General features: G+C 48.2%; 1 protein-coding gene across 2 annotated transcripts in view; it reads left to right on the forward strand.

Annotated features, from left to right (window-relative positions):
• Nucleotides 1-340: 340 nt before the first annotated feature.
• The window catches only part of Actn (alpha actinin), a 101,685-nt gene continuing 89,174 nt past the window's right edge, over nucleotides 341-12,851 (forward strand). For both annotated transcript variants that reach the window (XM_075866902.1, XM_075866903.1), the window contains exon 1: nucleotides 341-792. In XM_075866902.1, the coding sequence (XP_075723017.1) occupies nucleotides 691-792 (102 nt within the window). In that variant the 5' untranslated portion in view covers nucleotides 341-690. The remainder of the gene's footprint in view (nucleotides 793-12,851) is intronic.

The raw sequence follows: 12,851 nt of genomic DNA on the forward strand, positions 1-12,851 counted from the left end.
ACACCAGCCAGAAGCGGCAGCTTCAGAAAAAGAACGGTATCGACGTCAACGGTGGCGAGAGCGCGACGAGCGTAAAAGATGAAGCCGCGCCGGCGGTGAGTCACGGTTGAGGCTGCTCTGCATCTCCTATTATGGTGACCCCTGTCACGTGACCCAAGAGCGGCGCGCCGCCGCTGTTTGACACGCGTTTGATGCAATGGATGGCGCCACCATCGCCGACACGTGATGGTTTCACCGCGCTCTCCCATTGGCTGGCGCGCCACCCGGAGAGATGCTTTTTCGTCAAAAGCCCTAAATAAACTTGGGCCTGTGGCCGCGGTTTGCTTCGGGAAGGTTATCCAACGGGCAAGACCGCCGAAGGAACCTCAAGCCGAGCGCCTGCACTCGACCGCTGGGCCGGAAAGGAAGGGGATAACAAACAAAAAAAGAAAGACGGTGCGCGACATTTCGAAGATAACTTGCTCCCCGGCGACGAAAAGAAGAGGCCGATCAAGTTCCGGCGAAGCTCGCCGCACGGTCTAAACGACGTCGCGCACGCTACCGACCGATTTGACACCCGAACTCCAGCGACTGTATAGTGTTTCGCGGAAATCGTCTCATCTGGTGCGTTTGTAGTAGGGCGGCCAGGTTTGTTCGTTCGTTTTCGTAGTCTACCGCCTCGCGGGAGAACCAGTGCTTTTGCCATTCAAGATGGGAGACGCAGGACCTTACTCCGACGGCTACATGGAACAGGAAGAGGAGTGGGAGCGTGAGGGACTACTCGATCCGGCATGGGAAAAACAGCAACGCAAGGTGAGTCCTCTTTGCCGTTCAATTCAAAGGTGACTAATGTCAATCGGCTACCTAGATGGACCAAGAAAATCGTCTGCCATCTCGGAGTGACGCGCGCAACCGGCGGTGGGGGGCTGAATTCCTCTGTGCTATCGCGAAGAAAAGCGGTGGTATCGCTGAAAAAACGTGCCGAACAGACGTGTGTTGTAAACCCCGAGAAACCAGGGTCGTTGTCACTCGTTCCACTGTACTATATCTCTTGCCGGCTGCTACCGCGCTATCGTTTTGTATGTTTGCTCGCTTTAGTTTGGCCACTTGCTCACACCGTAGCGTGGGCGAACGAGCCAGTTCCGAGCAAAAAGCCGCCGTCAAAACACGTCAACGCAGCCCCGGCGGGGCGGGCGATTAAAAGACCCCTCGCCACGGGAGCAGCACACACGCAGCCAAATGTGTCTCGCTTGCGAGCGCACAGGAGGCCTAACGGATCGCGTTGCCTCGCCTTTTCCCAAGGTGGCCCAGGACGATCTTGTTTTTCTATATTTTTGCGTGGCCTCTGGGATCACGACTTCTGTTTTCTTTCGCTGTAGCAGATGCGCATGGAGAAGAAGAAAGCATTTTTTGTGTCGCATTGTCGTCTGCTCGTCTTTTTCGTCTGTTGCTTGGCAGGCGTGACCACGCGTTATTACGTTACACTATTCGCTGATTAAAAGTAGTAAGCTTGTTGCTGTGTCGTCTGCTTATATGTTGCCGATTGGACAGATGCGTGGGATAAAGCACGAGGAACTTTTAGATGCATTGTCGTCTGCTGCTTTACCGGTGGGCCCACCTTTTATGTCCCAATGTCGTCTGCTCTTGTATAGCTGATTGTACAGAGGCGCTTGCAGCAGAATGCATTTTAATTTTGACATTATCGTCTGCTCGTCTTAAAAAAAAATTCTGTGTAGCTTAACAGGTGTGCCCATCCATTATTACGCTACTGTATTATTAAAAACATAAGGTAGTGTCGTATGCTCGTGTTCCCGAGTCGTCTGCTGCGAGTATAACCTCGTATGAACGTGATCACTGGCGAACTGAAACCACCGCAGCAGCAGAGTTTCGTGACGATTTTATTTTAAAATTTGTGACAGGAAGTGACCGCGACTCCTTCGATCTCTGGGGAGGTAAATTAGCGCGACAAGAATTCTGTGAACACATGCGAGAAAGACGAAGATCATTATGTATCCGTTTGTTGGTATATCCGCCAAAGTGAGCTAATAACGTTGGATTTCTGCTTCAGTTGGCTATGAACACGCGAGACGAATGTGATGTATGTTGGAGTGCCATCTCATCTATGTAATACTTGTAGCACATTCATTTTGTAAATAAGATTTCACTCGCTTGTGTTCGCTACATTTCAGGACAAACAGGCAATACTCGTGGAGTGTCTCTCCCATCTCTCCATCCCATCAGGTTTTCGTTAAGAAAGTAGCGTAGTACTGTGGATTGTATTGTTGCAGACGAACCGTAGGGCGTCGTCTGCTCCGATATGCGTGCAGTATAGCAACGTCGAGTCTTCGAAGTAAGCGCGTACCGGATGGAATTGTTGCATACGTGCCTTAGAGCGTGGTCTGCTCTGCCCTGAAAAGCATTCTATACAGAAACATCGAGTTTTCCGCGGTTTCGAATTAAGAGCGCACCGCGATCGGAGCAGTTGACGGTGATCGCTGCTTGTCGCCCGACATTGCATTCTCGTTAGCTGGAACACGATAGGTGTAGGTTATGTTTTGATCGAGAATGATTGTAATAAATGACATGATGTCAAATTGATGTCAATAACACTATATCATAGATTATGCAGGGTACTAGAGATAAATAGTGTGCAAGGTAACTCTCGGTGAAGGTGGCGTAGTATCATTACAATAGTATTACAAATACTGGCATCACTGAGAACAATACGATTTGTACATACGCAACAAAAAAAAAAACTCAATGCATGTAAAAAAAAAATTGTATTGGAAACACAGGGCCTGTACAAAAAAAGATGCACGAACATCGGGAACTGGATAAAATATAATGTTTTTACGAGATTTCTTTAGTTGATTCGTAACGGAATGATGCATGTTGGGGACGTGGGTGAAATTTAATAATAGCCTATTTCATAGTGGAAACATGGTTTATTCGTTACCGGACCGCACGAAAGAAAGAAAAATAATTGCACATATTTACCATAATTAGCAGAAAACTTACAGCCAGCGAACCTTCTGGTGCAGTTCACGTGGTACATTTGTCGGCATTTTCGTTTTTCCCCTGCCACTTTATGTTCCGCTTCTTTTTCTTTCTTCCTTGTGATTTCCCAAGACGCGAGAAAAAAAAAGTAGTAGCGACGCATTTCGATGTCTTTCCCCGTCGTCCGCTGACCCAGATTTGGGTTGAAGGAATCGCGAAAAAAAAAAAAAAACCAAAATCTTCCTCGCCGCTCCTTCGGTCGTACTACGTGGACTGGTGATATCAGAGGCAGGAGGCCGAAGCGAACCTTGTTACTTTCTATCTTTCTTTTCTTCCTTCCTTTTTGTGTTAGCAGTCGGGGACTCCCTGCTTGGTTTTATACTTCCCTTTGGCGCTGTCGCAGTTGTACCATCGGTAACGGGGAGAGGGGGAGGTGCGTTAGTAGTTGTCCGGTTCCGATAAGTAGGCTCGCTTTTTGATTTTATTTGTTATTGTAGTTGCAATCGGTGATAGCCTCCCTTGTTGGATTGGATACTTTCCTTTGCTGCTGTCAGAGTTGTGCTGTTGGTGAGGGGAGAAGGTTTTAAGGGGAGTGGGGGGGGGGGGGGGGGGTCGTTTGGAGTTGTCCGGTTTCCGATGGGTAGTGGGTAGGTGTGCTGGTAGGCACGCCGATGCTCTCACCGCTTCGCACGACGTGGAAGGTGCCTGCTTTCGTGTCGCTGTCGGCCTAGACTTGTCTCACCACCGCAGTTCAGGAAATGCTACGCGAGGATCGGAGGCGTAAGATGGAGAGGGCGCGGGGGAGTGCGTACTAGGGGAGAGTCGACGTGTTAACCCCGTTTTTTTCCGAGTGATCGGCCGGTGGTTTGGAGATCGACTACGAGATGAAAGGCGCGTTTTTATTTTTTTTGTTTTATTTGTCGAGGTTGAGCGAGGTAACAGTAGAAAACTTTGACGAACATAGGAGGAAAAAAACAAACAAACATGGAGGACGCTTGAGCAGATCGCGACAGCGTATTGGAGCAGTGCCTTACCCGCCATGCCGGTCTAATGCTTATGCTCGTCTGCTGACCCCGAAGGTCGCAGGATCGAATCCCGGCTGCGGCGGCTGCATTTCGATGGAAGCCATACGCTAGAGGTCCGTATACTGAGATTTTAAGTGCACGAAATTACTGCAGCTCTGGACCGCGGCGTCCTCCGTAAACACGTCGTGGGTTTTGGGACGTTAAATCCCGACGAGGATTATTATCTATTCTGTACGGTGCACGTGAGAAGCCCGCTAAAATAATAAAATTCCGCTGTTCTTGTGGTCGTGTCGCGAAAATAACGAAGCACTGCGACTCCGATGTACGACTGGGTGACACCTTCAATTGAAGTTAGCGGTACTTCTTCACGCTTCAATATCGCTCGCTGCGATAAATGTCCCAGTGGGGGGTTGCACGTGGCATGCGTCGGCCCTGTGACGTTGATAACTGGGTGCTGTTATCATTCTTATCCGATTTGACCGGGAACCACCCCTTATCGAGTGTTCCATTGACTGCTCTGGGAGGCGCAAGTGGGAGGTAAAGAAACAAAGACAAGCAAAAAAAGACGGACTTGGCTGTGTTACGTTCGAATGTGCGTTCGTTGCTCCTATAGGAAAATGAAGTTTTGTGAGACTTCGGTTATTTTTATTTTTCTGTCAACATGTGTGTCAATCACTCGGTAAGGTGTCTCTAATTTTATGTGTAGTCTGTTAATAAATCTCTAAGTTATATATTAATGTGTTCAAATGTGTCAATCAAGCAATCAATAAATGAATCAATAATTTGTCTTTCAATCTTTTTATATCTGTCAGTCAAACGATAATTCATTCATTACTCTATAATATTTCAATCAATAAACCAATAACTTGTCTTTCATTCTATTTGTAATCGGTCAGTCAATTAAAAAAAATCATCAATGTATCTGGTAATCAGCCTGCCTGTGATCAGTCTAGTCTGCCTTGGTGATACAGCGTTTAGAATGCATGGCTGCCGACCCCCCCCCCCCCTCCGATTTTCTCGAGTTCGATCCGAGTCGCAGCGGTCGCATATCAATATAGACTAAAGATTATAGAGGTCCGTGTCCACTGTGTGAGTGTATATTTAGGGAACACCAGATGGTCTCGAAAAATGTCTGGAACCCCTCCACTTCGGGCGTGCTTGATCGTCGGTGTCAACGTGAGGTTCGAAAAAAAGAAAATCATCACGAGATGACGTTATCGGAAGACGTCATTACAAAGTCATTTGATGTGGCGTTGCATGCCGGCGTCATCACATGATATCGTCGCTTTGACTTGGCTGGGCCCGTTCGCGGAAACAACAGTGTGGATCGAGGTGCGGTGCACAAAACTGGTAATGCCTGCGACCCTGGCAGCAGTGCAAAACCGTTACGTTAGCTGCAGAAAGCGTCAATACATTGCCGGAGAAGAAAAATGGGCCTTTAGTGTTCGAGTCGTTTTTTAATAATAATAATAATAATAATAATAATAACAGAATCTGCGCTTTCACATTCTAAAATTGTGATGTGATTATGAGAGCCGTCGTAGTAGAGGGTTCGGGAACTTTCGACCGTATAGAACATCGAAATGTGATCACCGCGGCCGCTACTCGTATTCGTGAGTAAGCTTTATTGTCTTTCGATTGATCAACCGTTCGACTGATTGACCGATGTAGTTTCCGATCTCAATCCATACGTGACTGCTAGCCGCGGCACCGTCTATAGTCTAAAACGGCGTGCCGACGGTCTCTTCTACTGCTACGATATCGAACTGTATTATAAAGACCGTACACGCGTCAGCCATGAGGGAATACGCCTACTCAATCTTGTAACGCAGCTCACGTTTTACACCTGCAGCCCGGTCGGTATCACGGCAGCGCGTTCACCTTATCGGCGAAACACTTCCCCCCACCAACTCTCGATCCGATTTGGCACTGCACTTCGCGCGACGGTCGAAGCGTGTCGCGTTTTGCTCCCGGAAAGGCGGCTTGCCTTTTAGAGGACCTTGGACGAGTATTCTGAGAGGTTGGTTATAGGTGCGACGTTTAGCTGTATCGATCTCTTTCCGAGAAACTTGGCACGATGCCCGAAGTGACTGTGGTGCGCGTTTCGATTTGCAACGATCGGCGTTCGATTGGTATCATTTTCTGTGAAGCCGATTGAAGATTTGAAAGCGCCGTGCAACTCAACAGTTGGTACTTGTTTTTATCTTTTTTCTTGTTCCGCGTTCTTCCTGGGATCCCTTCAAGGTCCTTCGAGGGGGGGGGGGGGATAGGCGGAAGCTTATGCGCTGAGTGTTTCTAATGCCGTGTTTACTGGAATGTAATGCGAACTTTTTTCTCTAGATTTTTGGCTACTCTGAGGTGACCCTCGCCTTAAAGTCGATTACTTCAATACTAAATTTTCTGTCTGGATGCAATAAAAACTCGCCCCTGGCGTTACGATCGTGGTCGCGGGACAGTCGAGGACGGACGGTATGTCTGCTCATTCGGGGGTGAGGGGTGGGGGAGGGGGGCTTCTTTACTTTCCGCCGCGTTTGAAATATCCCCTGCTACAGACGGAAGTGTTAAACTGACAAGTTTTCAAGTGTCACCAGTCTGTTCGAAAACGTCCGCACGTTAAAGAACCCTAGGTGGTCGAAATTTCCGGGGCCCTCCACTACGGCGTCTCTCATAATCATATGGTGGTTTTGGGACGTTAAACCCCACAAATCAATCAATTGTTCGAAAACGTCATCGTGCGTTTGCTTTACGGCGTGAACGACTCACGATGCAAAGTTACTGCGCGTAAATCAAGAAGTCTTGGCTTTAGGGTGTATATATAGCTTGCTTCCTTAATTTAATTCGATTTCATCGAAAAATTCAGTCGTGTTTTTTTTTTTGTTTTGAGTGCACACTTCTTTAGCTGTGCTATATTTATGTTTGAACGCATCGTATTTATTTGTGAAGCTCGTTTTGCTGCTCTCGCGTGTTTCTCGATTTTTTTTGTTTTAGTTGTTTTTAACTCTTCACTCATCTTACGCTTGCAGTTATTTCCTGCTTGGTGTGGTTGTCTAGTTGCTCTTGCACACCCGCAGTCGTTGCTTCTAGCAAGCTCGTACTCGCAGTGCATTCTTATCGCAACTGACTAGAGTATAAAGTTGGGCATGTTGGTAAGACATGGTTGATCGACGTATACCGCGTTTAGAAACATAGGACAAGGGAAGGGAAGAAACATAGGACAGAAGCGCTCCCTTGTGTCCCTTCCCTTGTCCTATGTTTCTAAACGCGCTACGTCGATCAACTAGGTCAATTATCGCAATGGCTTGAGTGACAGGGCATCGGAAGGAAGGCTGGTGAGAGGGGTGGTGGTGAAGTGGATGAAGTTAGTTACTGGATCTACAGCAACTACCAACCCGCCACCCCTGCCCTCGCAATGCTAAACCCTTCCCACGACACGAGCTTGCAATCATGCTCTCTCCTCTGTGTGTTTCGTTTGGTACACCGCTCGCTCGTTTTAGAAGAGGCTCTTACAAGAATAACGGACAGCGAGCGGTTTGTACTCCACACGTCTGTCTATCTGTGTGCGTCCGTGTCTGTCGGCGCCGCGGTTGTGGCAAACGGAAGCGACTCCTCGCGTCTACTTTTTTTTCTTCCTTCTGTATACCTCCCGCACACTGCCCCCTTTCTGCTTTGGGAAGCATCTCGCGTGGAACTCGGTAGTGCAGGAGCCCAGCAGCGTGGCTCCCTAGCGAACCCCCTTCTTCTTCGTCGTCCTCCTCTCTCGGCCAACTTCGTTTTGGCGTGCTGCTCCGTGCCCGATTTGGTCCTGGGGAGGAACTCTTGGGTGCCCCTCGCTCTCACTCGGAGCCTTCTGGGTTTCGGGCCCCCCGTCTCGGATGACACGGCGCGCTCTCTGCGCGCCCTCCATGATGGGTGCAGCCAGTGTTCAGGCCTAGTCTACCTGCTGGGTGTTTTCGTGCCGCCGTCCTTTCTTTTTTTTTTTTGTCTCTGTAGGCCTTTTTCTCGGCCCGTTGTGACGATTGTTTTGGTGGCGAAGCTCCTTAATAAGGCGTGGCTTGTGCGTCCCCCCCGTTGTCGTAGTGCGTAACCTGTGGCACATACCCGCATACCAGTGCCACGTACCCGCCCTCGGGCACATATCCTCGTGTCCACGTGTTACGCAAAACGTAGCACGGTGTCGTTATCACGTTTTCGGTGTTAACAAAGCACTGGCAGCAGAAATGTGGTACATACCCTGGTTTAGTCCTCGGACTGTCCGCTGGATGGTGGTACTTGTATATGATGAATATATGATAACAAGAAGCGAGGTGGCGGTATCTAAGTGTTCACTAGGTAGACAGACGGACGCAAGGACGGAGGGACGGACAGACAAGCAGACGGACAGACAGACACACGAACGGACGCACGGACGGACGCCCAGGCGGAAGCACAGACGGATTGACGGCGCTTCGCCCCACTCATCATCATCCATGCCGTGGATGTGCTGCGAATTTTTCAAAGGGCCCGTTATGCAGCATCGCGTACTTCTTTTCTGCGTTTAGTCATTCCTCGACTATATATAGGTGCTCTTAAGCCGTTCAAAGCCTCGTGCTATTCTCATTGGCCCTATGCTTCGCTGTGTGACATTTTGCCTCTGGGGAAAAGAACACACTCGAGGAATACGCGAACACAACGACATGGGTGATGCTTTCAAATGATTCATTTCGTGCATGAAACGTAATGTATGTGGCATGCGCATGAAAGCCAACAATACTGCCTAACCTAGCCAGCTCTCGATTAGCCTGGCCATCGTGAACGCCATATTTGTCGCCGTTCTTCGGCGGCTGCTTTCGAGTCGGAGATGCGTTTGGAAAAGCGTATAGCAGACGATCCAGACGGTGTGCCCAAATGAAGTAGCAGACGATGCCTCGTGCATTGGCGTACGGTAGCGATAGTAGTCTTAAGTGCCTAATTGGTGTTCGTCGCCATGTTGCTTTTATGGGACGTATAGTAGCAGACGTCCGAAAAAAGAAATAGTTGCTTATTTTTCGAATGCACGTGATGGCAAAGTCCGTGAATGTGGTGAAATCGGCTAATTTCAGTGAAGTTGGGCGAACCATGCGCGGTCTATAGCAATGCCGCTGCGGGCGCTTTACAAAAGCGCCGCAACTTCGCCCTTTCGACACGTCGCCGCAGGAAGCCGGTGCGTGAGACGGTTGTTTGAGGATACAGGGGAGCAATGTCTGACGTAGAACTCGGATGCGTGAATCACCTTACGCTTATTTTGGGGCCGTTTGTTCGGGACGCATATCGAGATGTCGGCGGAATTGCGTTCACCACGAGTGCACAGATAAACATTACGCCATCCGTACGAGTTGGTCGGTGACTTCTCCTTCCCTATAATGCTCAAATAATAACGGATGCAACGGGATCATGCGGATGCGACGGTATACATCACATGACCTATGGTTCCGTAAGACTATAGTACCGGCTTCGGAAACGTCATGCATTACGTCACTGATACCACTGACTATGCGGTACTATTTTCTGCCACATTATGCGTTTTTTCTACATGCTTTTGCCTGGGTGCAGTATACTCGCGGATTGAAGGAGGGCAATTTAGGATCAGTATCGCTTGTGCTTTTGTTTCCACCGTGTTGAGTTTGTGTCATATTTGCGTGACCCGAACGCGTAGATCAGAGCCAACATTATCTATAGAGATTAAAGTTGTCGCGACGCTGACGTGGCTATCTCGAATAATCACGCATATCCATCGTTGCACTAAAAATATTGATGCCGTGCTTGAATCTGCGAGTATACTGTATGCATCCGAATCTTGTAAATGTCGATCTGCTGGAAAAAGAAACACATTGCGTTTGATAAATATGGCGCATCGAGCGGATACGTTCGTAAGATACCGCTGCCTTCTCGTTTGATCGCAAGTTAGCCGTATTCACGAATGCTTTGCTTGTATGCTTTCTCAACATGTGGCGTTCACATTCTGTGTGCGCAGCAGGGGAAAACAGAGGAAAACATGGAGGGAAACAGACGGCAGACAACGCCAGCACTGCTGGTTTCGTCTGCTCGTTAAATCGTCTGCTGGTCGTATTTGTTTTCTGTCTGCTTTTGGCCGGCTTATATCCGTGCCATACAGCCCTGTGTCAGCGCTAACTGTATACAAGCCACTCGCAGTGTCCGTTAGCTATGAAAAGGGCTACTCAATGTCGTGTCACTAAGCACGAAAAAAAAAAAAAAGTCACGTGGTCTCTCATGCATTTGCCTACGACTACGACTGGAATGCGAGAACTATATTCTTTTTGATCTCAGTGTATTGAATTGATTCCTTCATTCAATGCGCAACAAGAACGAAGAAGAGACAAAAACAACGCGATGGTCAACTCTTAACTGGTTTGTTAGATATAAAGAACGACACTTGAATACATCGTCGCAAGCACACGTAGTTGTCACGGACGACGTGGTTGTATTGAGGCGTCGTGGTTCGCTATCAAATTTGCCTTTATGTGGTCAGCAAAAGGCAGTACCAGTGACACATGCTGCGCAATAAAGCGAATGCCTTGTCTGATAGCGAGACAAAGGTCCGTCTGCCACACTTATCAGCCATGTTTCTCATACGGAACGCTTAATTTTGTGTTAATTTGCTGCCTGTGTCGATTGACGAATTGAAAGCTCTATCCACACTTCACGAAGTTTTGAGCGGCTGAACTTTGACCTAAAGTGGCGTCATCGTGGGACGTCACGTTATCCGATGTCACGATGACGTTTAGAGTACGTTGTCATGACCTCAGAAATTAATGTGACTTGCGATGTCGTGATGACGTCATAGGGAAATGCGTCGCCACGATGACGTCACAAGTTCGGTAATGCGCGACGTCACGATGACCTCGTTAGGGAGGACGTCGTCACGTGCGGCGATCTTCTGCATCACCCGTGCCGACGTGGGCGGTCGCTTTTCTTGTTCGATGAAAAATCCGAGACCTTTTCGCCTTCGAAATGGAAATTCGGATCTGCAGATTCCTGTGGTATATCGTACGAAACCATCTGCGGCGGAGCATCGCTCGTAGAACGAAATCCGCAATGGTCTATGCGTACTTATTTGTGCCTGTACCGTGTCTTTTTTTTTTTTCATTTCTCGCTTATGCGCGACTCGCGGCGCAAATCGAAGCACAGCTGCGTCGCTTCCGGAGTCGGCGTACTTGCCCAGGATCGGTGGTGGTATGTGTGTTCGGTGCACACGCTGTGTAGAGGCTCCGCTTTACCTTAGTGACAGGTGCAGGCGCCATGATGTTTTTCTTGTGCGGCGCCGTTGGAAGATGCGTTGGACGGTGTCATAGGAGGAATTGCGCACGCTCGGTGGGGGTGAGGGGGGGGCTGTAATACGGCCCAGGTAGCGCCATCTATGTGAGCGCGACTTTTAAGTGGAAGTGTTTCGGTACGAAGTATTCGCAAGATATTGTACTTACTGCATGTGTAGAAGTTTGTGACTCCGAATCAATTCATGTTTGTTTTCTCTCTTGTCTTTCATACACATGCGCATACATACACACGCGCATTAGAGAGAGGGAGAGGGGGATGTTTGCATCAGATGTATTTGTGTGCTTCTTCTAATATATTGCAATCCTGCTTGGGTTGGAGGGAATTCTCGATTAAGTTTGCGTTGTGGAATGATGCATAGACTCTGAGTTACGAATAACGGTAAATATTTCTGAATGCTCGGAAAACAATTTTGTTGAAGCCAGTGGCGTAGTCAAAAATTTTATTCGATTGGGCTGGAGATAAGACCCCCCTCTTCCCCCCCTCTATTATGGCTACGTCGCTGCCGTATTCCCACTGTTACCGATAATGTGTCTTGAAACAAGTGAATAATTACATCGAAGATCGTTTCTTTGCATCGTGTGTCATATCGTCGTTATGGTACTCGGAGGGACAGGTGGTTGACCTCCCTCAATCCACCGTCATGCGAAGCGTTTTGTGACCGTCGTCTGCTAGAGCTTTCTATATCTGCTCAACCGCGCGCTTGAGGGAGTTGGAAGCCCTATAGCTATGTGCAGCCGCCATGTTTCATTGTTAATGACGCAGTCTGTTATGTGCACGTAGCACGTCCTCATACAAAGAAAAAGAGAGAGAGAGCGATACCGGAGATATGCGCCGGTATATAATTACAATACGATACCTATTGATAACAATAATGATAAGCGATAGAGAATATATGCACACCACGTGCGTCTCATATATATATATATATATATATATATATATATATATATATATATATATATATATATATATTAGTTCCATCACACATGCTTCCGGTGTTTTGCAGCCATCGCCGTACATGTACACCGTGTACATGTGCCGCCTGCTTTCCCCGGTGTACATTGTGCACATATGCGGAATGTGTTTTTGCGAGGAGGAACAATGCAGAACATCCGCAAAAATCAAACGCCGCACGGGTTCGTCGTACAAAGCAAAAGAAAAAAGAAGGAAGGGGTAGGGGCGATACGAATGAAATATGGCTCGACCGTCAATAGAGGAACAACAAAATGCGCCTATACATACATATACACGTACATGGATAGATATGTCGCATAGCTGACGGTGTCGGTTTGTGGTGCACAGATGCCTCACACTCCTCGCCCCCTTCTATCTATCTTCCTTCTCCGTCCTTTCCCAAACAGCTGCAATCCGGTCTTGTGCAGTGTGTAGCTGTGTTAAAGAGTGTGCCAAACGCGCTCAGCTTTTTTTTTTGTTTTTGTTTTTGCTCTTTCGCACTGGCGCCAACATGTGGAATTCGACCTTGACTTTGACCTCGCGGCTCATTCAGAGCGTGACGACAGTATAAACACACCTCCTTTC

This window comes from Rhipicephalus microplus, chromosome 6, assembly GCF_043290135.1.
Source record: "Rhipicephalus microplus isolate Deutch F79 chromosome 6, USDA_Rmic, whole genome shotgun sequence".
NCBI lineage: Eukaryota > Metazoa > Arthropoda > Arachnida > Ixodida > Ixodidae > Rhipicephalus > Rhipicephalus microplus.